This window comes from Gopherus flavomarginatus, chromosome 2 (genome assembly GCF_025201925.1).
Source record: "Gopherus flavomarginatus isolate rGopFla2 chromosome 2, rGopFla2.mat.asm, whole genome shotgun sequence".
NCBI lineage: Eukaryota > Metazoa > Chordata > Testudines > Testudinidae > Gopherus > Gopherus flavomarginatus.
In genome coordinates, this window is record NC_066618.1 from 115,311,651 (window position 1) to 115,334,285 (window position 22,635).

The 22,635-nt window shown below is 42.6% G+C and overlaps 1 protein-coding gene across 3 annotated transcripts in view; it reads right to left on the minus strand.

Annotated features, from left to right (window-relative positions):
• The window catches only part of MOCOS (molybdenum cofactor sulfurase), a 394,972-nt gene that overhangs the window by 312,802 nt on the left and 59,535 nt on the right, over nt 1-22,635 (minus strand). For all 3 annotated transcript variants that reach the window (XM_050937684.1, XM_050937685.1, XM_050937686.1), the window contains exon 3: nt 15,280-15,346. In XM_050937684.1, coding sequence (XP_050793641.1) covers nt 15,280-15,346 — 67 coding nt within the window. The remainder of the gene's footprint in view (nt 1-15,279; nt 15,347-22,635) is intronic.

Consider the following 22,635-nt stretch of genomic DNA (forward strand, 5'->3'; position numbering starts at 1 on the left):
TACAAAAACCAACACTGAGAAAATTAATGCTATTTGCAGCATTGGAGCTGTGTTGGTCCCAGGATATTAGAGAGACAAGATAGATAAGGTAATATCATTTACTGGACCAACTTCTGTTGGTGCAGGAGATATGCTTTTGAGCTACACAGAGCTCTTCTTCAGGTCATTAATGCTATGAAGTTAAGCACTTAATGATGCAATCCATCCTCTTCTCTCTGAGGAACATATTTTAATAATTTCATCAGAATTCTTGCACTACACATTTTTTTTTCCAAATCATAATTTTTTTCTTACTTGCAATGCAGGGAAAGAAGCAGTTAGCATTGGCACTAGTATGTAATTTCACAATCTAGACCGACTGAGCTAGACACTACTAGAATGTCTCTGCCCTCACACCTTATAATTGTAGCAAGGAGTCGCTCTCCTACAAAGTTTTGGAGCTCCACAAAGTGCCTTCTCTAGCTGTCCTGTGGAGATGACATAGACCCAGGAGAATGTTATTGGAATGAATGCCATTTTTACAAAGACTCTCACTTTCTTCTAGTGGCCACTATGAATAGTGGCTCTAAACATTCACAACTAGAGTCACAAAACCATGCCAATTAAAATGGTATCTGAGCTATGGAGCTCCTAGCATACATTTTGGCCTCATTGAAATCATTGGCAAAACTCCCCTTGACTTCAATGGGGCCAGGTTGTCATGTCTAAAGTTTACCATAGTAGGATTCCTTCCAATGCATTTTACAAAGTGAGCAGGAATCTTCATTCAAACCCTTCCCACTTTACAAGATCCACAGGAGCTCTTAATCACCCGTTGTCCCTATTGCTTCACAGCAATGTATTGTATCGCACTTCTCACTGCAGCTACACTAGACATGCACAAGACAGTTATACTAAAATTCTAACACCTTAAACCCTCACACTAATTGCAGTTATGTCTGTGATCTTCTTGGGCTACATTTAATGGAAGGTTAAGGTGTTTCATTTTCACTCAACAGTAAAGTGCCTAAAGAAACTAAAATGGCCGCAATTAACATACTGAAATATCCTGACTGTTGTAGAAAGTGTAAACAGCCTTTGAAACGTATCAAAATATCTTTCAATTTACAGGATCTGAGACTTGAGCTTAACAGACTTAAATTTCAAAATCTCAGTGAAGTGTAGGCTTGTTTAATTAAAGCTGGCAGATTTTCATTTGCACTGCATTGTTAAGAATACTACCTATAATATCACATTTTTGCTCTATGGCTTATCTCTGATTGTACACTAAAAATACACTTCATCAAACTCATTTTTGCAGTTCATTACAAATGCTAAATTCCCAGCACTCTATACTGGAATAATTTCCTTCCATTGAGATGTTTATACACAGGAACGTGTTCAGACAAGCTTGGAGATGCATCTGAATACTTTCTGCTTTTTCAAATCAAACCTTTTGTGGCTGACCTGTCATTGTGAGAGAGATTATATCCACCCATATTCAAAACTCACAGGAGGGGATCAAGGAGGAGGAAAACTGCACAAGATTCCCCATTGTGTACCTGCTCCCAAACCCTGTCAGAGAGGTGGAGTTTTTCTTCAGATGGATGAAACAACAAGTCAAAACCTCATTATTTGAGGACAACAAGGGACTTCCCACTGGTTGCTGGGAGGAAAGATGCATATTTCCCCCAGTCCATCCTGCCAACACCAGGCCTCTCCTGGCTCACCCTCCCACAATATGCATGACCCTGGTCCCCTAGAATGCTCTCAATAGTCTTTGGGCATGCTAAAATTCCCCCACACCGGGGATTAAATCCATGCACAGAGGATTTATAGTAAACTATGCACCCATCACTACTCATTGTAGTGGGGCTTTGGCTGGACCAGGCAGAGGAATGGACCTAGAAGGATCAGAAGTGCCTCCTCTCTCCCTTGGCCAGGTTTGTCAGTCATATGGGAGTGGTAAAAAGCAAGGGCACTGACCACACCCCTTTTGGGTCAGGTTGAGGGAATAACTGGGTTGAAAAGGAAGGCTTGCCTTCCTGGTCCTGACTGGGGATATTTAGGTTTTATCCCTGACAGGGTCAACCAGTATTTGCCTTTTTTTCATTCTACTTATTGCCTTTCAGAAGGCTTGGCTGATTTAATAAAACTGCAGCCTCAGCTTATACGAGTGTGCCCAAGTCTCATTCCCCTCTTGTGTTTCAGAGAATTCTGACATAGTGTCACCCTATCATATTGTATGCTATTATTTAGCTCACCAAATAGCACAAGCATTAGGCACATGCTAAGCTTCCATATGGACAGAAAAGCATGTTATGTTAAGAGGAAGAGGCAGCAATAGGCAATAACTTTCATTTCTTAGGATGATCTTCAATTCCTAAAAGTAAAGAAGGTGTAAAAATATAATGTAGCCTACAGGAAGAATGTACATTCAAGCAATTCGGCATGACAGATGTGGCTTATTAATACACAACTCAAGTGCATAGTGTGAGGGATCAGGCAGGATCTATCTACATACAGCCTGTCAGAAAGAGTTGGGCAAGCACATAAAAGGTTACTAATAGTGAGTAAAGAGTAGACATATCAGGATGGGATGCATAATATCCCTCCATCACTAAAAGCTACAACAGGTACAACCTTGTTCACTGGCACTTTACGAATGCACGTATCTTATAAACCACACATGCAAATTGCTCTCTCACTCTCTCTCTCTATCTTAGCAGATGCAGAGTCAAAATGAAGTCTCATTTTAGTAGGTCTTATGTTTATAAGCACCACTGGGACTCATTCACTGATGTTCTATAAAAATGCCTGTCCTGTAACATATTACTGCAAAGTAAAAGAGAATGACAATTGTCAAATAAATGATGTAAGTTTTGTAATGCAGTATTCTTGCTCTCTGTTTTTATCCTGTTTGTCGATTTACTTGCTAATTCGCTACGTGACAATGGGTTTTCCATGTGAATTAGAAAGACTCTATTGTGTATAATCTAAACAGTCGAACGATCAAATTCATTCCTGGTATAACTCCTCTCAAGAAACTTTTGTTATTTGTGAAGCCACTGGTGAGACCACATCTGGAATACTGTGTGCAATTCTGGTCTTCCATGTTTAAGAAAGATGAATTCAAACTGGAAAGGTGCAGAGAAGGGGTTACTAGGATGATCAGAGGAATGGAAAACCTACCTTATGAGAAGAGACTCAAAGAGCTTGGCTTGTTTAGCTTAACTAACAAAGGCTGAGGGGAGATATGTGTGTTCTCTGTAAGCATCAGAGGGATAAATACCCTCAGAGGGAGAGGAGTTATTTAAGTTAAGCACCAGTGTGGACACAAGAACAAATGGATATAAGCTGTTCATCAACAAGTTTAGGCTTGAAATTAGAGGAAGGTTTCTAACCATCAGAGAAATGAAATTCTGGAACAGCCTTCCAAGGGGAGCAGTGGGGGGCAAAAACCTAACTGGCTTCAAGACTGAGCTTGACAAGTTTATGGAGGGGATGGTATGATGAGACTGCCTGCAATAGCATGTAGCTGATCTGTGACTGCTAGCAGCAAATATCTCCAATCACTGGTGATGGGACACTAGATGGGGAGGGCTCTGAGTTACTACAGAAAATTCTTTCTTGGGTGTCTGGCTAGTGGGTCTTGCCCACATGCCCAGGTTCTAACTGATCGCCATAGTTGGGGTCATGAAGGAACCTTTTCCCAGGTCAGATTGGTAGAGACACTGGTGGGTTTTTCACCTTCCTCTGCAGCATGGGGCATGGGTTACTTACAGGTTTAAACTAGTGTAAATGGAGGAGTCTCTGTAACTTGAAGTTTTTAAATCACAATTTGAGGTCTTCAGTAACTCAGCCAGAGGTTAGGGGTCTATTAACGGAGTGGGTGGGTGACGTTCCGTGGCCTACAATGTGCAGGAGGCCAGAATAGATGATCACGATGGTCCCTTCTGGCCTTAAAGTCTATGAGTCTAGGTTGTTATTAAATATGGCTTAATTTTAAAACATGATTATTTTATAGGCTATTGGCTTCTAACCTTTGGCCTGCCAAAGGCACTGAGTTGTAGCCCTCAAGGGCAACTGGGTTAAAATGAAAATATAAATTTGATTATAAAATGAAAATGTTGCAGACTGTGATTTTAAAACAGAAATGTTTGAATCAGGCCTTTGACAACAGGAAGGAGTTACAGGACACCACTTTCAGAACTGACATGGGTGAAGGGCTCACAGGTCTCAGCCAGATTTTTGCCTCCCCCATGCACACCCGGGGCATCAAGGTGTGCTGCTCCCCACGCCCTGGCCTGTGGAATCACCATTATGTGGCAATGTTCTCCAGAGGCTATGGATCGCATGAAGGATCAGGGAGGCAATTTGGAATCAATGGTCTCTGTGCCGATACTCACTGATCCCTGTGAGTCCAGGGGACAGAATCCGTCTCCTGGCTTCTACCCTGAGGGAGCAGGGGAACTCACAGACCTATTCTGACAAAAGAAGCGAACAGACACTTTGTGTACTAAGAGTTACAGTGTTTCCACTTCTTTAAGCAGGAATATCCCCATTTCAAGACAAAAGCTTTCCAATGGCTGGGGCTGAAGGCTTTTGCTGAAAAATAAATGCTGAGGCTATTCAGTAATTACTTTACCTAACCTTTAAAGATAGACTCAGAGAAAAATGGTCTCAGTACTTCTGACAAACTCTTTCAGAGATCCCTCACATTTGTAGTACCTCTACATGTAGCATACAATATGTATGGGAGGAATAGCCCAGCACTGGGAGTCAGGAAGTCTTGAATTCTACTCTATCACTGATTTACTTTACGGCCCTAGACAAGCCACTTAACCACACTGTACCTCGGTTTCCCCATCGGAATAGTGGGGATGATAATACTTTGAGCTCACTGGCATGCTTCAATGATTACTCAATATCTGTACAAGCACCACGTAAACGCTAAAAGACATTATCATATCACTCTGAAGGCTAGAATACTTTTTTCATAAATTACACTATATACTCAGGGTATTAATTGCTTTCTTTCTTTCTTTCTTTTTTTTTTTGCATTAAAAGTTTTGGTACAATTGCAAAAAAAAAAAAAAAAGTAGCCAGCTATTGAGTCCTTAGAACACTAGTCATGCTCCATGAGACTGACACTGAGGAACTACAGCTGACACTTGGAGGCAAGTTAAATCAGGTCTTGCACTGAGAAAAATTCTGGCAACTGACAGTAGATTTTTACAACAAAAAACATGACAAAGAATTTTGACAGAAAATGGCTTTTCATCAAAAACAATTTTACAGAAATCATCATTTTCAATCAAATTTTCCAGTTTTTAAACCAGGAACATTTCAGTAAAAATGTCCAAATGTTGAGAACCCCAAATGTTTGTTAAACTGTTTTTTCAAAAAGTACAAAAATAAATAATAATAAAAACATTTCAGATTAGGTCTTCAGTTTTTCATTGACAAACCAACTAAATTCTAACTAGTTGTTAGAATTTGACCAGCTCTAAGAGGCAGATTTAATTCCGTATTGGTTAAGTTAGAAGGGATGAAAGTGGAGAGCAGGTTGAATTGGAGTTTTAATACAGTACAGAGAGAGATGAGCATTTGAAAGGCGGGAGAGATGAATCAGCAGCTGGAAAAGGGTAGCTGGAGGCTCTTTTGGAGGATGAGGTATTGTACAAGGGTCAGAGAGTGGAAGGGGACTGGGTCACTTCTCAGTGGTACTAGGAGGAGTCAGCAGATTGGTGGAAAGTTGAGGTGCTATTCACTGTTCAGGAGGAGAGGCACACTTGTCCCCTCAGTCAATTTACAGAGTATGAGTACTGCTTGTTAAGAGTGTTCTACGAAGCAAAGTGTTTCACTAGCAATAGCAAGACATTTTGATTCAGACAGGACAAAGATAGGTCAGCACAAATAACTGTCACATTAATAGGCCTGGGGTCCAACATGCAAAGCCTTGGCATTGCATTCCAGATCTTGAGTTTAGCGGTTTTGAGCATCTTTGGTTCTGTCACTGTTGTGCATTGCTAAACAATGCTGTTATAAATCTTAATATCGTCCAAAACCCATAAGCAAAGAGAGGGCACATTTATAGTGCCAGGTTTTTTAAGCAAGTAGAACATGGGTGTTTCTCAGTGGACGTTTGGTGGCTTAAGGTTCTAGAATCTTTCCTACCACATTATGGGCACTGATTTATGTGCATTCCGGCAAAATTTCAATGTATATCCACAGAGATGACTTTATAAACTTCAAAATGAATGAACATCAGAGAAAGCTAAGTCACTTTAAAAAGGCAAAGGAAATTAAATACAGAGAGACAATAGCAGGATGGGTGAAAAATGGCAGTGTTAAGCTAGACACTGTTGGATGTGAACACTGAATGGATTCCAAGCAGGAGTCTTCATAAAGATTTCATGACGTGCATGTCTTACTCTCTGAATGGGCTTGCTTACCTTTTAAAAAGCATCAAACAAATTCTAAATGTTAGAAACATGTTACTCAGCTAGAGAATCACACATAAGATCAATGCATTTTCCTCCTGCTCTGAAACATACCAAACAAACAAATAAAATCTAGATACATTAGAAAATTAGAACCCAAAACACTAATTCTTAGCTGGTTATTAACCCTCACAAAAAAAGGAGCAGTTATATGCACAGATGTTGCCCAACTCTTTACACATCTTTCATGCTCTTACATCCTATCATGGCTCAAATTGCTTCTTGAAGGAATTCTTCCTTCTCATTACTTGCAGCAATCATGACACAAGAAACAGTATTCTTAAAGCAGCTCAGAAACTTGAATCATTACTGTGTAGAGGGATAAAAGTCAGAATTTCTTCCAGATTGTTTGGGCATAATGATAAGGAGCAGTTTTTCTTAAGTCAAAAGAAAACTATATGACTGGAAATATTCTGCAAAGTTCTATGAAGTTTTTACTGATATATTTGCTGTGCATTTTCAAGCCACACATGAAAGCCAATGCATTTTACTCTAAAGAACTAGTTGTTCTGTACAACAGAGAATCAGATCAAATGATTTTTCCTTTCAAGAACATGTAGGAGTAACATCTGTTTGCGCAAGTTCTCTCTTTTTGCTCAGTTTGGAGCTCAAATCAATCTCAGCCAGTTTACGGATCATCAGTTCAACATCATTCTGGTATGAAACTCTAAAACAAAAGCATTCTGCAGAGAAAAGCAAATGCTTTGGCTTCCAGCAATTTCTAACCCATGCCCTCCTGCCAAAAGCATGTAACCAATTCAGTAAACCATGTGCTTCAATCCATTCTGGACTATACAAACTGATCTGATCTTTGAACCAAAGATCTTCTAACCTATATTGTGCCTCTGCTTTCCTCCAGTTATCTGAGATGTCCCTGTGTCGTTCCCCTTTGCTTTTATAATACATGCTGCCTTTTCGAATCCAGAGCACGTCAATCAAGTTAGATGTTCAATCAAACCTATTTTTTATGCAGTCAATAGCACCCCTTCTGCTACTGTATCTTCAACCAAATTACCCAGACTGGCATGATTCTTCTGATCTGGCTTTGCTGAAAATTGGCAGCCAATGATCCCTGCATATCACTGGGCTCTCCATTTCTCACCTCATCCCCAATTAGTTTACCACTGCGAATTTTGCCTTACCTTTATTCATCACCAACACTCATCCATTCTTCTGAGCCTACGAAATGTATTTGTTTTTCTCTGTTGCAGAATTTTAATCACCTTAATTGTAACTTCTATGTTTCTTCAATTCATTCTCTCTCTGTCTTCCCTGGTCTGTATAGTTTTTAAACTCTGTTGCTACTTTGGCCCAGCAATATTATGGCAGCAAATTTGTGACTTTTCTTCCAAATGCAGCAGAAAAACTGAAGGTCACAGGCCCATCTTTCTTATTCAGAACCTGGGTTAAATAACATTTACTTTGTTTTAGGGAACAATTTAGAGATCCGTCCAGGTGAAGCTTGACTTCACTGCCACAGAGGCAGTTCCTTCATCAGAGGTGGTGTCAATCTGGCTTGATTGTTGCAGTCTGGATTCCACAAAAAGCAGAATGTTATAACTGCACCTCTGTCCCCTTTCTGGTCTCTTAGAGCGTGTCCCTTTAGGTGTCAGACCTCATACTTTTATCAATCCCACGATTCTCCCACTCCTAAACCTGGCCCTGGGCTACAATACCTTATGTATTAACCATGCTGACCAAGCAGGGCTGCCTGGGTTTGAGCATCTGCGATTCTTCCCTGTGGCAATCTGTGACCAGTGGTGTATACAGTGACTCCAAACCACCTTCTTAAGCTATTGTTTATTGTGCAGTAGGAACAAAGCTTTTAGAGAAAAAAAGATTTTAATACAACAGCCTACACAAGTCTATCTTCCCTAAAGGATTACCATCCTGGGTGGTAATTTAGCCAGGCCTAATTTATAGATTCAGAGACTTAAGGTCAGAAGGGATCATTATGATCATCTAGTCTGACCTCCTGCACAACGCAGGCCACAGAATCTCACCCACCCACTCCTGTAACAAACCCCTAACCTATATCTGAGTTACTGAAGCCTCAAATCGTGGTTTAAAGACCTCAAGGTGCAGAGAATCCACCAGCAAGTGACCTGTGCCCCACGCTGCAGAGGAAGGCAAAAAACCTCCAGGGCCTCTGCCAATCTTCCCTGGAGGAAAATTCCTTCCCGACCCCAAATATGGCCATCAGTTAAACCCTGAGCATGTGGGCAAGACTCACCAGCCAGCACCCAGGAAAGAATTCTCTGTAGTACCTCAGATCCCACCCCATGTAACATCCCATCACAGACTACTGGGCCTATTTACCTGCTAATAATCAAAGATCAATTAATTGCCAAAATTAGGCTCTCTCATCATATACTCCCCAGCAGGAACCCTGCGTCTCACTAGATTTCCCTTGAACAACTGCCCCACTCTTGAAAAAGACTCCCTCTTTAAACTATCAATGTTCCCCCTCTTCTGCATTCCCTGGATTTGGCCTTTCTGGTCAAAAGCAGTTTTTAGTTTGGCTGGAGCAAGAGGTAAAATCAAAGCTAATCATGGTCTCTTAAGTGTTTGCGGAAGCATCTTGAAGCATTCTTTTCCTTCCTGCTCATTGTTCCTCAACAGCATATATTAAACAAAACCATTATATTCATACAGTAAACCTCCCACTACCCAAGTCAACATAAAGCATTCATAAATTATCACAGTACCTCCAAATTCATCACAGAGGGAATCAGACTCAAAATTCCAAATTAAGATTTTTCCCCAATACTGAATTACATGCTTCTCCCAGTCTTCTCACATATAAGCCTCAGAGGAAGTATAATGGTGGTCACAATTACTTCCTGGTGGGTCCTTACATTCAGATTCATGGTCACATATATATAAAAATACACACACACACAGACAGAGTGTGTAGAGTGCAATCCTATACACCTTATGTAAGTAAATCTCTGGTTATAATCAATGGTGGATTTGTCTGAATAAAGCCATAAAAAATTGACCCTGTGTGTGTTACAGAATGTTATCAGGTGAGGCCTCCAGATTTTATAATATTTTACATATTTCACTGCTTATTTTTTTAAAATAACATGTAGCATTTCAGATTATGTAACTGGGATTTTTTAGCATGCCAAGACAAACATTATGAATGTTTAGATGTTATTTATCGCATTCTCTTTATAGGGTGTGCAGATGCCATAAAACTTGCTAGCAGATGAATAAAAGATAATGTTAACACATTACTTCCTAAAGCTACTACTTAGCAAGTAAACAGTTAATGAATTTATCGCCACAGAGATGAAAGGTCCAGGAGCTGAGCTAACAGAGTGGAATAAAGAGGTGTTTCACTGGCTCTTACATTGTAAGTGCAAAACTGAGGCCCAAAACCTCAAAAGTATTTAGGCGCCTAACTCCCATGGGAATTCCTCTTTAGTATTTAGAAAACACATGTTTCAGCAAATAGGTGAAAGGTTGTATGTTGTAGAGGGAAAACTGAAAGTATGGCTTTGTTTAACAGAATGGTTTGCATCACCATATTGTTGTCACTCAATGCGTTATGGAACATGAATTCAGTCCAGTGGTCATGGGGTCAGTCTATATGGGCACAATGGCTTTTTCTACTCTCCTATGCGCATGCTACATTTCCCAGACCTGAAGAAGAGCTCTATGTAAGCTCAAAAGCTTGTCTCTCTCAGCAACAGAAGTTGGTCCAATGAAAGATACTACCTCACTCACCTTGTCCCTCTACTATCCTGGGACCAACACAGCTATGACAACAGTGCATAAGACATCTGCATGTACACTTGAGATCACTTCTATGCATGCCTGTGCAAGACTGATATTTGATATATAAACCCTGCAGAAAAATGAGTCCCTCACCCACAAAATTATTAGGCCCTTCCCCGAAACTGTTCTTTTTCTCTTAATTATCCTGTATTGCTAAGGACATCAAAATGTACCTTACTGACAGTCATCATACTGAATACAGCTTCTATTGGCTTGACTTCTGACACTAATGTTGAGTTGAATATGCATATCTTTAAATGTGCAAAGCTTGCAAGTGGCTAATTCAGCAGGGCTGGGGTAAGGAAGAAAACCCCTCCAGATGGAAGAATTTCAGGGAACTTCAGGTGTTTCTGGTCTCCTAACTCACCGAGTAGTATGGAACCCTTAGCTCTTTAAACATGTAACATTTCTCCTTACTGAATAACAGAAGTGCTGTTACGTCAGTATGGCCAGGTGGACCAAAGAAAGCAGCACTTACAAAGGAAAGATTTTATAAACCCGGTATTGTAAAAGAATTGAGTCACCCTGATTTTTAAACAAGGTTTCCAGCAGGTGTGCACCATTAGGAAGGGAAGAATGTGGTGCTCAGATTTCACTCATCCATACAGTCGCCAGTTAGTGACCTTTAGAAAGGACAAATCAATACTAAGAAGATACTGTATCTGGTGTTTCTAACTGTGTATGAAAGGTCAAGCAATTTCCATGTATGTAACCATTCCAACATTGCTGTTTTCTGACACAGATTGCTTAGCACTGGAGAGTTATGGTAGAGAAAGATTTCTGATCTTGTGTATTATATTCCAGAACCCACAATAACTATTTTTAAAAATAAATCTGGCTTTGAAACTCACCGTCTTTTATTTGATAAATAATGTATGCTGTCCATACAGGGTAGCAAACTAAAGCTCTGTATGTTGCTAAATGGTTTATTGAAATACACTATAGAGAAATTATCCAAAAAATATGCAAGACTATTTTCTTGATAAAGCCCAGTAATATTTAACTGTATATATTGCTACAGAGGCACAACCATTTTCATAAGTAATAATTAAATTGAGCCATTTACATTAATTTTACTCCTCTTTCACATTTTCAATTAGTATGCCCAGGCAAGAGAGATTATTTTTCTCCTGTAGTTTCTTTAGACCTATAAAAGAAGTTACTGAGTTCTTTTCAGCATATCCTGAGAGCAGCCATCATGAAAAATATATTGGTCTAATTCTGGACACAAACTTGTTCCCCTTTAACTCAATGGCAAAAATCCCATTGACTTCAATCAGAGCAGAATCGTTCTCTGGATCTCACTCCATTCTGTCCTACATATTGTCTTGGATGAGATCCAAATTTGGTGTTGAAACCTTTGCTGAGGAATTTCTTGATTTTTTTCATATTTAGATTCTTGTGTTTTTTTGTTTTTTTTTTAAATTTACAGCCAGGCCCTTGATGGCATAAACTATCCTAGTTCAACTGAATTCAATGATGATATGTCAACTTACATCAGCTGTTGATTTGACCCTATATTTTAATACATTACATAGACATAGAAAAACAATAACATCCTCTCATGCAGTGGTCTGATTTAATGGCTAGAGAATAGTAATGCAATGTCTGAGATCGCAAGTTCAAGATCTGAAAGAGCAACTGTTTTAAAATATTCAGAAAGCAAATATTTTAAAATGCCTGTATAAGAAACAAAACAACTAACTAAAAACAATGTAACAACTGTTGAACTTGCAAATGCAGGTATTATTTATACAGCACCAGAGGTGTGAATTACAGTCATACTCTTTAGCCTTCATGAAAGAAACTGGAGTGATGGTATTTCCATATCATGGATGAACAGAAAGGAGCATGCTTCCAATGCACAAGACAGCAGTTAAGTACACTAAGGAACTTTTAGCATTTATTTAAGACTGTCATGAGATAAACATAGTAGCATCATTAGCTAGGTGTTTGCAATATTGTCACTTAGTATATAGAGTATACTTAATATTTAAGAGATTTATCAATAGATAAACTTTTTCAAGCAGGAGAAAGGCATCCAAGACAAATGTTGATGCTGTTATAAGAATGAATCATTATTATTTTTACTCTGTTTTATTTAATAGACCTGGTTGAAAAACAGCAAGCAATTTTTGTGAAAAATTTGTTGAAATTTTGTAAATTCAAAAATATTCTACGGCTTCCAATATTTAAGCACCTAATGATAATATAATGCAAGTCTATACTCCAAGAATGTCTTATAGCTGACAAAGTTTGAGGAGCGATCAAGTCATATAGTTCTGTATGTTGGAACAAATTTGTGTGTTATTGGAGCAAAACATATATCCTGTAACGTAAAACATAAAAGCTTAATTTCCGTTTTAACACAGTTGCTTGAATCCTCTGTCAGAGAGGAAAAAAAACCAGCTAAAATGACTGCCCCATTCTGGTTATGTCAGAATATTGCGAACTTTTCTAAAAGCCATTCTCTAAGCAGAGTGTCTGCTCAAACAGCAGATTTGAAAGCAAACAAGCATTTTAAAACATATAAACCTACCAGCTGAGGAAATCAAAGATGGTGGCTATGATGCAGAATAGAGCTGCCTGCCTCCTCATCTTGTCACATTGCAACTAATCAAAAACATGCAATGTCATGAGAATACAGATTTTTTTAAATGATAATTTTATTGTTTTTTTGATAGCTGATTTACGGAGGGTCCTTTTATTGGACTCTTTTTTCCTGAACCTTTATGAACAAGCTGTTTTGATGATTGTGCTTTTCAAACTTTTATTGAGAAATATCGGACAACTTTCTAACAGGCTAACTGGCTGACATAGCCTATTAGGTGTAGTACAGTACATGTCTGTGTGGAGGCAGAAGGGCACAGGCTGTTTTTACTAAGATGCTTCTAAACTTCTTTCCAGCTGTTCTTTGTACACACAGACACACACACACACACACACACACACACACAAATCATTACACTCTTCCAAATCACGGTCCAAAAAAAAAAAATCTAGCTGAAAATGTTAGTTTCTTTGAGAGAAATTCATACAAGCACTAATTTGAAAGTCATTCTTTCTCACCCTATAATAATAAAATAAAATAATAATGGGGCACTAAAATATTTCTAGAAACTATAGTAGAGTACATCTTCAGGTATGCTTGCATGAGAGGAGATCAGTTAAAAAGGAACATGAAAGAGTGGAATATATAATCCTCTATTAATCAGTGGAAAGTAAAATTATGGTAGGATATGTAACAAACATATGGGAATTTGAAGTAATCGGCCCACTTCCCCCAAATATTAGCAGATCTTTAAGATACCATCACTCTTTCCCCCCCTATATACAATATGATTATGAAGCCATGACTCTAAATGGTGCACTGGCTGTTTCAAAATGGTCTTAAAATGAAGCAATTGGCGGCCCATACCCCGACTGGGGTGACGGGCATGAGTGAGTGAGTGACTAAGGGTTAGCCTGTTACCCTCACCTATGTTGAACAGTACCTTACAGTTTGAGTAATCCCACTGAAGTTGATGAGACTTCTTGCCACGTAAGGTACTACTACAGTGTATTTAAGGAAATCACAATCTATCCCTAACTGTTTAATTGTGAAATGATTCTTTATAAGTCAGCAGCTACAGATCTGAGCTGGACGTGTTAGAGAGACTGCTTCACACACAAACGTGTAGCAGAACTGAATGTGCTTCACAGAATCAGTGCTAGAAAACCTAGATGTGAATTAGCAATTGTTGTGGAAATTAGTCCCCATGGAAGCCCATAATCTCTATAAAACTCTGCTTTTTACTACAGGGACTGGACAGTGTTATGGGCATTGAAATCTATGGGCCTGATATGGAACCCTTACTCCTGTGAATAATCGTTACTCACATAACTAGTCTAATTTATTTCATGTTGACCCTAATTTAATAGACTGTAATCCTGCATCCCATTGGACAGACACTGTGGCAGGTATAAGCAAAGGCTACATTTTCAGAAAGTAAGAAAAGCAGGATTTGGGTCATGGACTGCAATCTCTTCAGAACAGAGCTTGTCAGACTTATACTTTTGTAAATCTCCATTATGAGATCAAAGTGGAAAAGGATAAATTACAGATTTTGTTGATTCAAAATTAGAACACTTTCAAACATCACAGTGGTATGGCTTTATGGATTTGAATTCTGTAAAGTGCTTTGGGATACACCATGGTTTGTAAGAAAGATACAGAATAAGGGCCAAGACCTCTATACTTTGGGCAAACAGTGCACTGAAGGCAAAGGCCCAGAGCATCCTGTTATACTACTATGAAAGTTTTTTATACTTAATTACATACATACTTTAATTTTATAGTTGCTAGTGCCAACAATTAAAACCAATGACTGGCTAAACTAATCCCAGTTTCCCTCTATTTTGGTAAGTTAATGGCTAAAAGGAAATTCTTAGCATACCTATCTCAGAATTATTTGGAGAGAGAGATGGTCTTATGTTTGAGCTCCCCCTTTAAACCAGAACAAAAAGCACTTACATTCACTATCTCACAGTCTTCATTTAATATTCTTTGTTCTCCTTAAAACTAAAACTACTTTAAGACAGATAGATAGATAGATAAAGTAGTTTAGTAATTTCTGTAAAAGTAACGTACAGATTCCTGTAGTCCATTAGGTCATTTTTAGAATGCCTCCTGCATTTGAACCATGACCTTGTACTCTCACACTGTCTTGTTAATCATTACCACCAAAACAGGGTTAAGGTTTCAGCCCTTACATCCCAATGCAACTGCAGGCTCAGGCTTCATTATCATGTAGTTACATAAATACAGGTGTGATATTGACAGTGGGGGAAAAAAGCATTGGTGATCTCCTAATCCCTCCAATAAGAGCCTGAGGAATGCCTCATGGAATTTATTAATTAAATGTACTATCATGTGCAATGAAAAATCCACAAAAATGGCTAACTCCAAGGAACAATCCAAACAGTACATTGGAAACCAAAATGCAAAATAAAATAAAGATTATTCTACCTGTATCGGACATGCTCAATGGTGTCATATGTCAGCTTGCTGCTGATGTTCTGACTATGAGGGTTGCCTAGGAGATAACAGAGACATAGAAGTCAATCATTAATCAGTTTTGTTAATATTTTTTTCTTTATCAAAGTACTAGACCAAGCCCAGTGAAAAGATGACAAAAAGATTTAATGAATATTTCACAGTGCTTCCCTGAAGCTTCTTCGAGTAATTAGTCAAGAGGAGAGATATATAACAGAAGAAAGCAATTATGACAGACTTTGAAACTTCAGCTGGCAGATACAATTAGATCAATTACTAATATTAAGAGAGTTCCATTAGAAGGAAATTACAGCTGTCTACTATTCTGCTAGAAGGAAGCTATAGAGTATGCGTGTGTAATAAATACACACACACACCAGTTAAGAAGCCAATAACAGAGGGTTAAAAGGTATGGTATGTTGAAGTCACAACCAATTAATTTTTAGACAGCTGGGTTTAATCTATCCTATGTTTTAAATGGGAATAATTTTTGTGGTTTGACTGCAGGTCTTAGTGGATATCCACTCCATCGCAATATTATCAACCAGCTTCACACAATTCGAAACAAACTGGCAGGGTTTGTTCAAAAATTAAATAACAGAGAGGCAATAAGCCTTCATTGAAGTTAATGTGGTAGATCTCTATGAGAAAGAGTGTGTGAACCTCAAGGCAAGCCCATCACTCTTTCATGTTAATAAGCACTTACATTCACCTAATGACTAAACATTTGAGAAATAAAATTTAAAAAGTTAAATTGTTAGATCCATATTATTTTTGCAGTAAAAGGGCATGGTCTTAACTATTTCACATAGTTTCCAAAATCACTTGGTTTCTTACTGTTGCAGGGATTAAAGTAGAGACCTTAAACAGAATAATACAGATCTAGTTTAAAGTGAAGTTTCATTGTGAAAATGGACTCTAAAATAGGTTCCTTGGACTCTCATATTTCTTGTAGCTCAGTGATTTTCAAATTGAGTCTGCTCAATTTACAATCTTTCAGCAAGTTGTGGTCCTTTAGACCTGTGAATAAGCACCAAAAATTAAGATCTGCAAACAAGGTCTACCCTTACTTACTTATATTGGTGTCTTTTAACACTGTTCTTCTTTACACCTGTGTCACCCAGCAGCACTAAATGAGGTTCACAGGTGTAACTGGGGAGAGAAATTGGCCCGGTAATTGAAATTTAATTGACAATCTTGATGAAAAGGGGAAAAAAATATTTGGATTTAGCTCATTCTTCCATAGCACTGCAGATCCTATAAAGTTCTGGTTTAAGATGTTACTTCACATGCACGAGCATTAGACTGACTCACTAATTTAACAGAAATATTTTTAAAATTTCCATCAGGGACAGTAATTTACATATCAGATTTCAGCTCAATGTTATTTGAAATAACTGAGATTAGACTACAAATATTAGGCTTTATAATGATTATAGTGACAGAACATTAATTTTAATATCACTAATATGCACTTGAATAAAAAATTCTGAAATAAAGCACATGCTAAGATCAAATCAACTTATACTATTATAATACTCACTCATAGATCTACATTTCAAGCTAAAACCTGTACACTAGGAACTATTTCTAAGTCTTAGTGGAACTTAGCTACGTTCTAAATTCTGTCCTCTGCTGCCCTGGCATAGCAATGGAGAGGGAGAGGAAGCAGTGGTATACAAAATGAACACCAGCTAGAATCCATCTGTGGCACACAGGCAGATCCAGCCCTAGCCCAAATGGCACCCCAGGCAAGGAATGTCTTCAGTGCCCCCCGCCATTTGTTAAACTTTTGAATATCTTCTTTTTATTACATTTGTAGCCCATTCCGCAATTTTGATGCATGATTTGCATGCATGATGTAGCCCTGTCATAGAAAATGATACATTTGCACACTAGGATCTGTAAATCTGTATTTATTCATGCCATATATAAGCAAATAAAAAAATTCATTTCCTCTAAACTTATAGATTTTTTTTAATTTTAAGAATAAAAGACGGTTACTCACATTTGTAACTGTTGTTCTTCGAGATGTGTTGCTCATATCCATTCCAGTTAGATGTGTGTGCGCCGTGTGCACGTTCGTCGGAAAACTTTTTACCCTAACAACACTCGGCGGGTCGGCTGGACGCCCTCTGGAGTGGTGCCACTATGGCACCGGATATATACCCCAGCCGACCCGGCCACCCTTCAGTTCCTTCTTGCCGACTACTCCGACAGTGGGGAAGAAGGGTGAGTTTGGAATGGATATGAGCAACACATCTCGAAGAACAACAGTTACAAAGGTGAGTAACCGTCTTTTCTTCTTCGAGTGATTGCTCATATCCATTCCAGTTAGGTGATTCCCAAGCCTTACCTAGGCGGAGGGGTCGGAGTGAGATGTGGCAGCATGCAGAACCGCTGAGCCAAAGGCTGCATCATCTCTAGACTGTTGGACCAGAGCATAGTGCGAAGCAAAGGTGTGGACCGATGACCAGGTCGCTGCGCGACATATCTCCTGGATAGGTACGTGGGCCAGGAAGGCGGCTGATGAAGTCTGAGCTCTGGTAGAATGCGCCGTGAGATGGCCCAAAGGGACATGACCCAGGTCATAGCACGTGCGTATGCACGCCATTACCCAAGAGGAGAACCTCTGGGAGGAGATTGGTAAACCTTTCATCCGTTCAGCGACTGCCACGAACAGCTGGGGGGATTTCCCCGGAAGGGCTTTGTCCGCTCAATATAAGAAGCGAGCGCCCTACGGACATCTAAGGAGTGCAACTGCTGCTCCTGTCGAGAAGAGTGAGGCTTCGGAAAGAAGACTGGGAGGAAGATGTCCTGGTTGGTATGGAAAGCCGACACTACCTTAGGGAGGAACGCCGGATGAGGTCGCAACTGTACCTTGTTCTTGTGGAAGACGGTATACGGTGGGTCCACCGTAAGCGCTCGAAGTTCGGAGACCCTTCTGGCCGATGTAATGGCCACCAGGAAGACTGTCTTCCACGACAGGTACAGGAGTGAGCAAGTCGCTAATGGCTCAAAAGGTGGATGCATAAGTCTGCTTAGGACTAAGTTGAGGTCCCAGGTGGGGGCAGGGCAGCGTACTAGGGGGTAGAGGCGCTCCAGGCCCTTAAGAAATCTAGTAACTAAGGGGTGGGAAAAAACGGAGTGGCCACTTTCTCCGGGATGGAATGTGGAGATAGCCGCCGAGTACACCCTCAGAGAAGATATCACCAGGCCCTGTTGTTTAAGAGACCAGAGGTAGTCCAAAACAGCGGGGATTGAGACCTCAGAAGGAGTAACATTCTGCGTTGTACACCAGCAGGAGAAACGTTTCCACTTGGCCAGGTACGTTGACCGAGTGGAAGGCTTTCTGCTACTTAGGAGAACTTGCTGTACCGGAGCGGAACAGCGTAACTCTGATCTGTTCAGCCATGCAGGAGCCATGCCGTGAGGTGAAGGGCCTGCAGGTCTGGGTGGCGAAGACTGCCGTGGTCCTGCGTTCTGAGGTCTGGGAGGAGTGGTAGGGTAACTGGGCTAGCCATGGACAGGTTGACCAGCGTGGTGTACCAGTGCTGTCTGGGCCACGCTAGCGTGATCAGGATTAGATGCGCTCTGTCCCTGTGGAGTTTTATTAGGACCTTGTGAACCAGAGGGAACGGTGGGAAGGCATAGAGCAGGTGGTGCCCCCACGACATGAGGAATGCGTCCGTGATCGATCCCGGTGAAAGACACTGGAAGGAGCAGAACGCTTGGCATTTCCTGTTCGTGCTAGAGGTGAACAGGTCTATGAGGGGAAAGCCCCACCTCTGGAAGATCGAATGAATAACGTCTGGTCTTATCGACCATTCTTGACAGAGGAAGGATCTGCTCAGCTGATCCGCCAGAGTGTTCCGAACCCCAGGTCTATTGAGTGGGCTATGCAGAAGTCCCAGAGTCAAATGGCCTCTTGACACAGGGGAGAAGAGCGGGTCCCTCCCTGATTGTTGATATAATACATGGCCGTTGTGTTGTCTGTAAACACTGAGACACAACGGCTGTGAAGATGTTGTTGGAACACCTGGTACGCGAGGTGGACTGCTCTCAGCTCCTGGACGTTTATGTGGAGAGTCAGCTCCTGTGATGCCCACAGGCCCTGGGTACGAAGGTGACCGAGGTGAGCCCCCCCAACCGAGAGATGACACATCTGTCGTTAGGGACAGTGAAGGCTGTGGTGGATGGAACGGTAGCCCTGCACACACCAAGGAGGGAGTCAGCCACCAGTTGAGGGAGCGTAAGATGCTCACGGGAACGGTCACCAGAATGTCTATTGGGTCCCTGCCCGGGCGGTAGACCGAGTTGAGCCACGTTTGAAGGGGACAGATGCAGAGCCTGGCATATTTGGTCACATAAGTGCAGGCGGCCATGTGGCCTAGCAGTCCGAGACATGTGCGAGCCGAGGTGGTCGGGGAGTTTTGCAGACCTCAAATGATCGCCGTGATTGTCTGGAAACGTGGCTGAGGTAGGTAGGCCCTGGCTCGAGTGGAGTCCAGGGTTGCCCCTATGAAGTCCAGCCTTTGTGTGGGAACCAGTGTGGACTTTTCTGCATTGAGGAGCAGCCCCAACCGGGAGAATAGGTCCGTGATTATGTCCACGTGCTGTCTGACCTGAGTCTGGGAGGTTCCCCTGATGAGCCAGTCGTCCAGATACGGGAATGTATCTGCTGCTGGCGGAGCTGAGCAGCAACGAAGGCCATATACTTCGTAAACACCCTTGGGGCTGTAGAGAGGCCGAAGGGGAGGACCGTGAATTGGAAGTGCCGGTGATTGGCTACAAAGTGAAGATACCTCCTGTGTGGAGGGAAGATGGCGATATGGAAGTACGCGTCCTTCATATCGAGGGCGGCATACCAGTCCCCAGGATCCAAGGACGGGATAATAGTCCCCAGGGAGACCATACGGAACTTCAACTTGACCATAAACTTGTTGAGGCCTCGCAGGTCTAGGACGGGCCTGAGGCCTCCCTTGGACTTGGGGATCAGAAAGTAGCGGGAGTAAAACCCTTTTCCCTTCTCGTCTGGTGGAACCTCCTCTATTGCTCCTGTGGCGAGGAGAGACTGCACCTCTTGTAAGAGGACTTGCTCGTGAGAGGGGTCCCTGAAGAGGGACTGGGTTGGGGGGTGGGAAGGCGGGGTTGAAACAAATTGGAGGTGGTATCCTTGTTTCACTGTCCGTAGGACCCAGATGTCTGAGGACAATTTGGACCACGCTGGGAGGAAGTAGGAGAGGTGGTTGGAGAAGGGAGGAGAAGGATCCTGTCCTGAAACTGGTACGCCGACCTCGTGCATATCTTAAAAAGGTAGACTTAGGCCCCGGAGGTGCTTTTGGGGGGCCGTGGTTTTGACCCCCTTGCAGTCCGGATTGGCGTCTACGGCCACCCCGCCCACGCCTTCTGTTGAAGTCTTGTCTGTGCCGGGGCACAAAGTACAGCCGGTGGGGTTGAGGCCGGAAGGGTCTGCGTTGGGTCACAGGCATATGCATGCCCAACGAGCACATGGTGACCCTGTTGTCCTTTAAACTCTGCAACCTGGGGTCAGTCTTTTCAGAGAAGAGACCCTTGCCATCAAGGGGTAAGTCCTGGATGGTGTATTGGAGCTCGGGTGGCAGGTTGGAGACCTGTAGCCATGAGATACGCCTCATGGTGATATCTGAGGCCAGAGTTCTGGCTGCCGAGTCGGCCGCATCGAGAGAAGCCTGGAGGGAGGTTCTAGCCACCTTCTTCAAGGAATGCGGCAAATTCCTGGAGAGAGTCTGGGGATAGAAGTTCTGTGAATCTACCCACCTCCACCCAGGTGTTGTAGTTATAACGGCTCAGGAGAGCCTGCTGGTTGGCCACTCGGAGCACCTGCCGAAGGGCACCTGCCGAATATACCTTGCGGCCCAGTAGGTCCATCCGCCTAGCCTCCTTTGATTTGGGGGCTGGCGCCTGTTGGCCGTGGCGTTCCCTCTCATTGACTGATTGGACAACTAACGAGGAGGGAGGGGGATGGACATATAGGTATTTGTACCCCCGAGAGGGTACCATGTATTTCCTCTCAACTCCCTTTTCCGTAGGGGGAATGGAGGCTGGGGACTGCCACAAGGTGTCAGCAGTGGCCTGGATGGTCTTGATGAAAGGCAAAGCCACCCTAGTTGGGGTATCTGCTGACAGGATGCTGACAACTGGGTCCTCGACCTCCGGGACTTCCTCTACGGGAAGATTGATGTTGAGCGCTACCCTCCTAAGGAGGTCCTGATGGGCTCTGAGGTCTATCAGCGGGGGCCCTGATGATGAGGTCCCTGCCACCGCCTCGTCTGGGGAGGAAGAGGATGATACGCCGGGGATGAGGGGTTCCTGAATGGCTTCTTGCTCATGGGTCGGTTCCTGCTCCAGCGGTACCGGGGAACCTGGTGGATGGATTATCTGCTCCTCTGTCCCAGCTGGAGGGGGACGGCTAATGGTGGCCTCTAGAGCTCGATGCTCTGAGGAAGCGTCACGGGTCTGGAGCAATGGAACACCTTGGGCATGATGTACGCCCAGGGTGTCCAAAAGGACCACTGGTGAGGTCCCGGGTCCTGAGACCGGACCTCCTGGAAGACCCTGGTAGGCACCTCTGTATCTCGCTCCTGGTCGTAATAATTGTCCGCGTGAGAGGACACCGACGTCTGCCTGGATGGCCATGGAGGAGCAGAGAAACCTCGGGCTGAGGTTCCGATGGACCTCGCTCCCTTCTTTAACGGGGACCGGTGCCGGTATTCGTAGCGGTATTGGGATCGAGATCGGGACCTGCGACCAGACCGGTGCAGGGAGGTCGACCGAGATCTCGAGTCCCTGCAGTGCGAACAGCTCCGAGAGGTATGGTGCCTGGATCGGCGCCGAGAACTGGAGCGGTGCCACGGATAGTGCGGTGGAGAGCGGGAGTCCGACCGGTGTCGCGAGTCTGACCAGTGCCATGTAGGAGAACGGTGCCGGGACTGCGAGTGGCGTCGAGAGCGGGAGCATCGCCTTGACCTGGAGCGTCTGTGGGACCGCGATTTTGAGTGGTGCCGGTCCACTGCGCCGACAGACGGTGGTCTAGTCAGGGTCGGCTTGCCCCGAGATTGGATTACCTGCACCAGCGGTGCCATGGGTAGAGGCAATGCCGAGTCCGTTAAGGCGATTAAGTCTCTCACCGCCGAAAACGCCTCTGGTGTGGATGGCATGGTGAGCTCTACCACGGCATGCGCCGGGGAGCTATCAGGCGCCGGACTCAACGGCCCTTGTGGGACTGGAATCAATGGTGCCAATTTAGTCAGTGCCGTGGCGGGTATCGGCGCCGGGCGGTCCCATCTG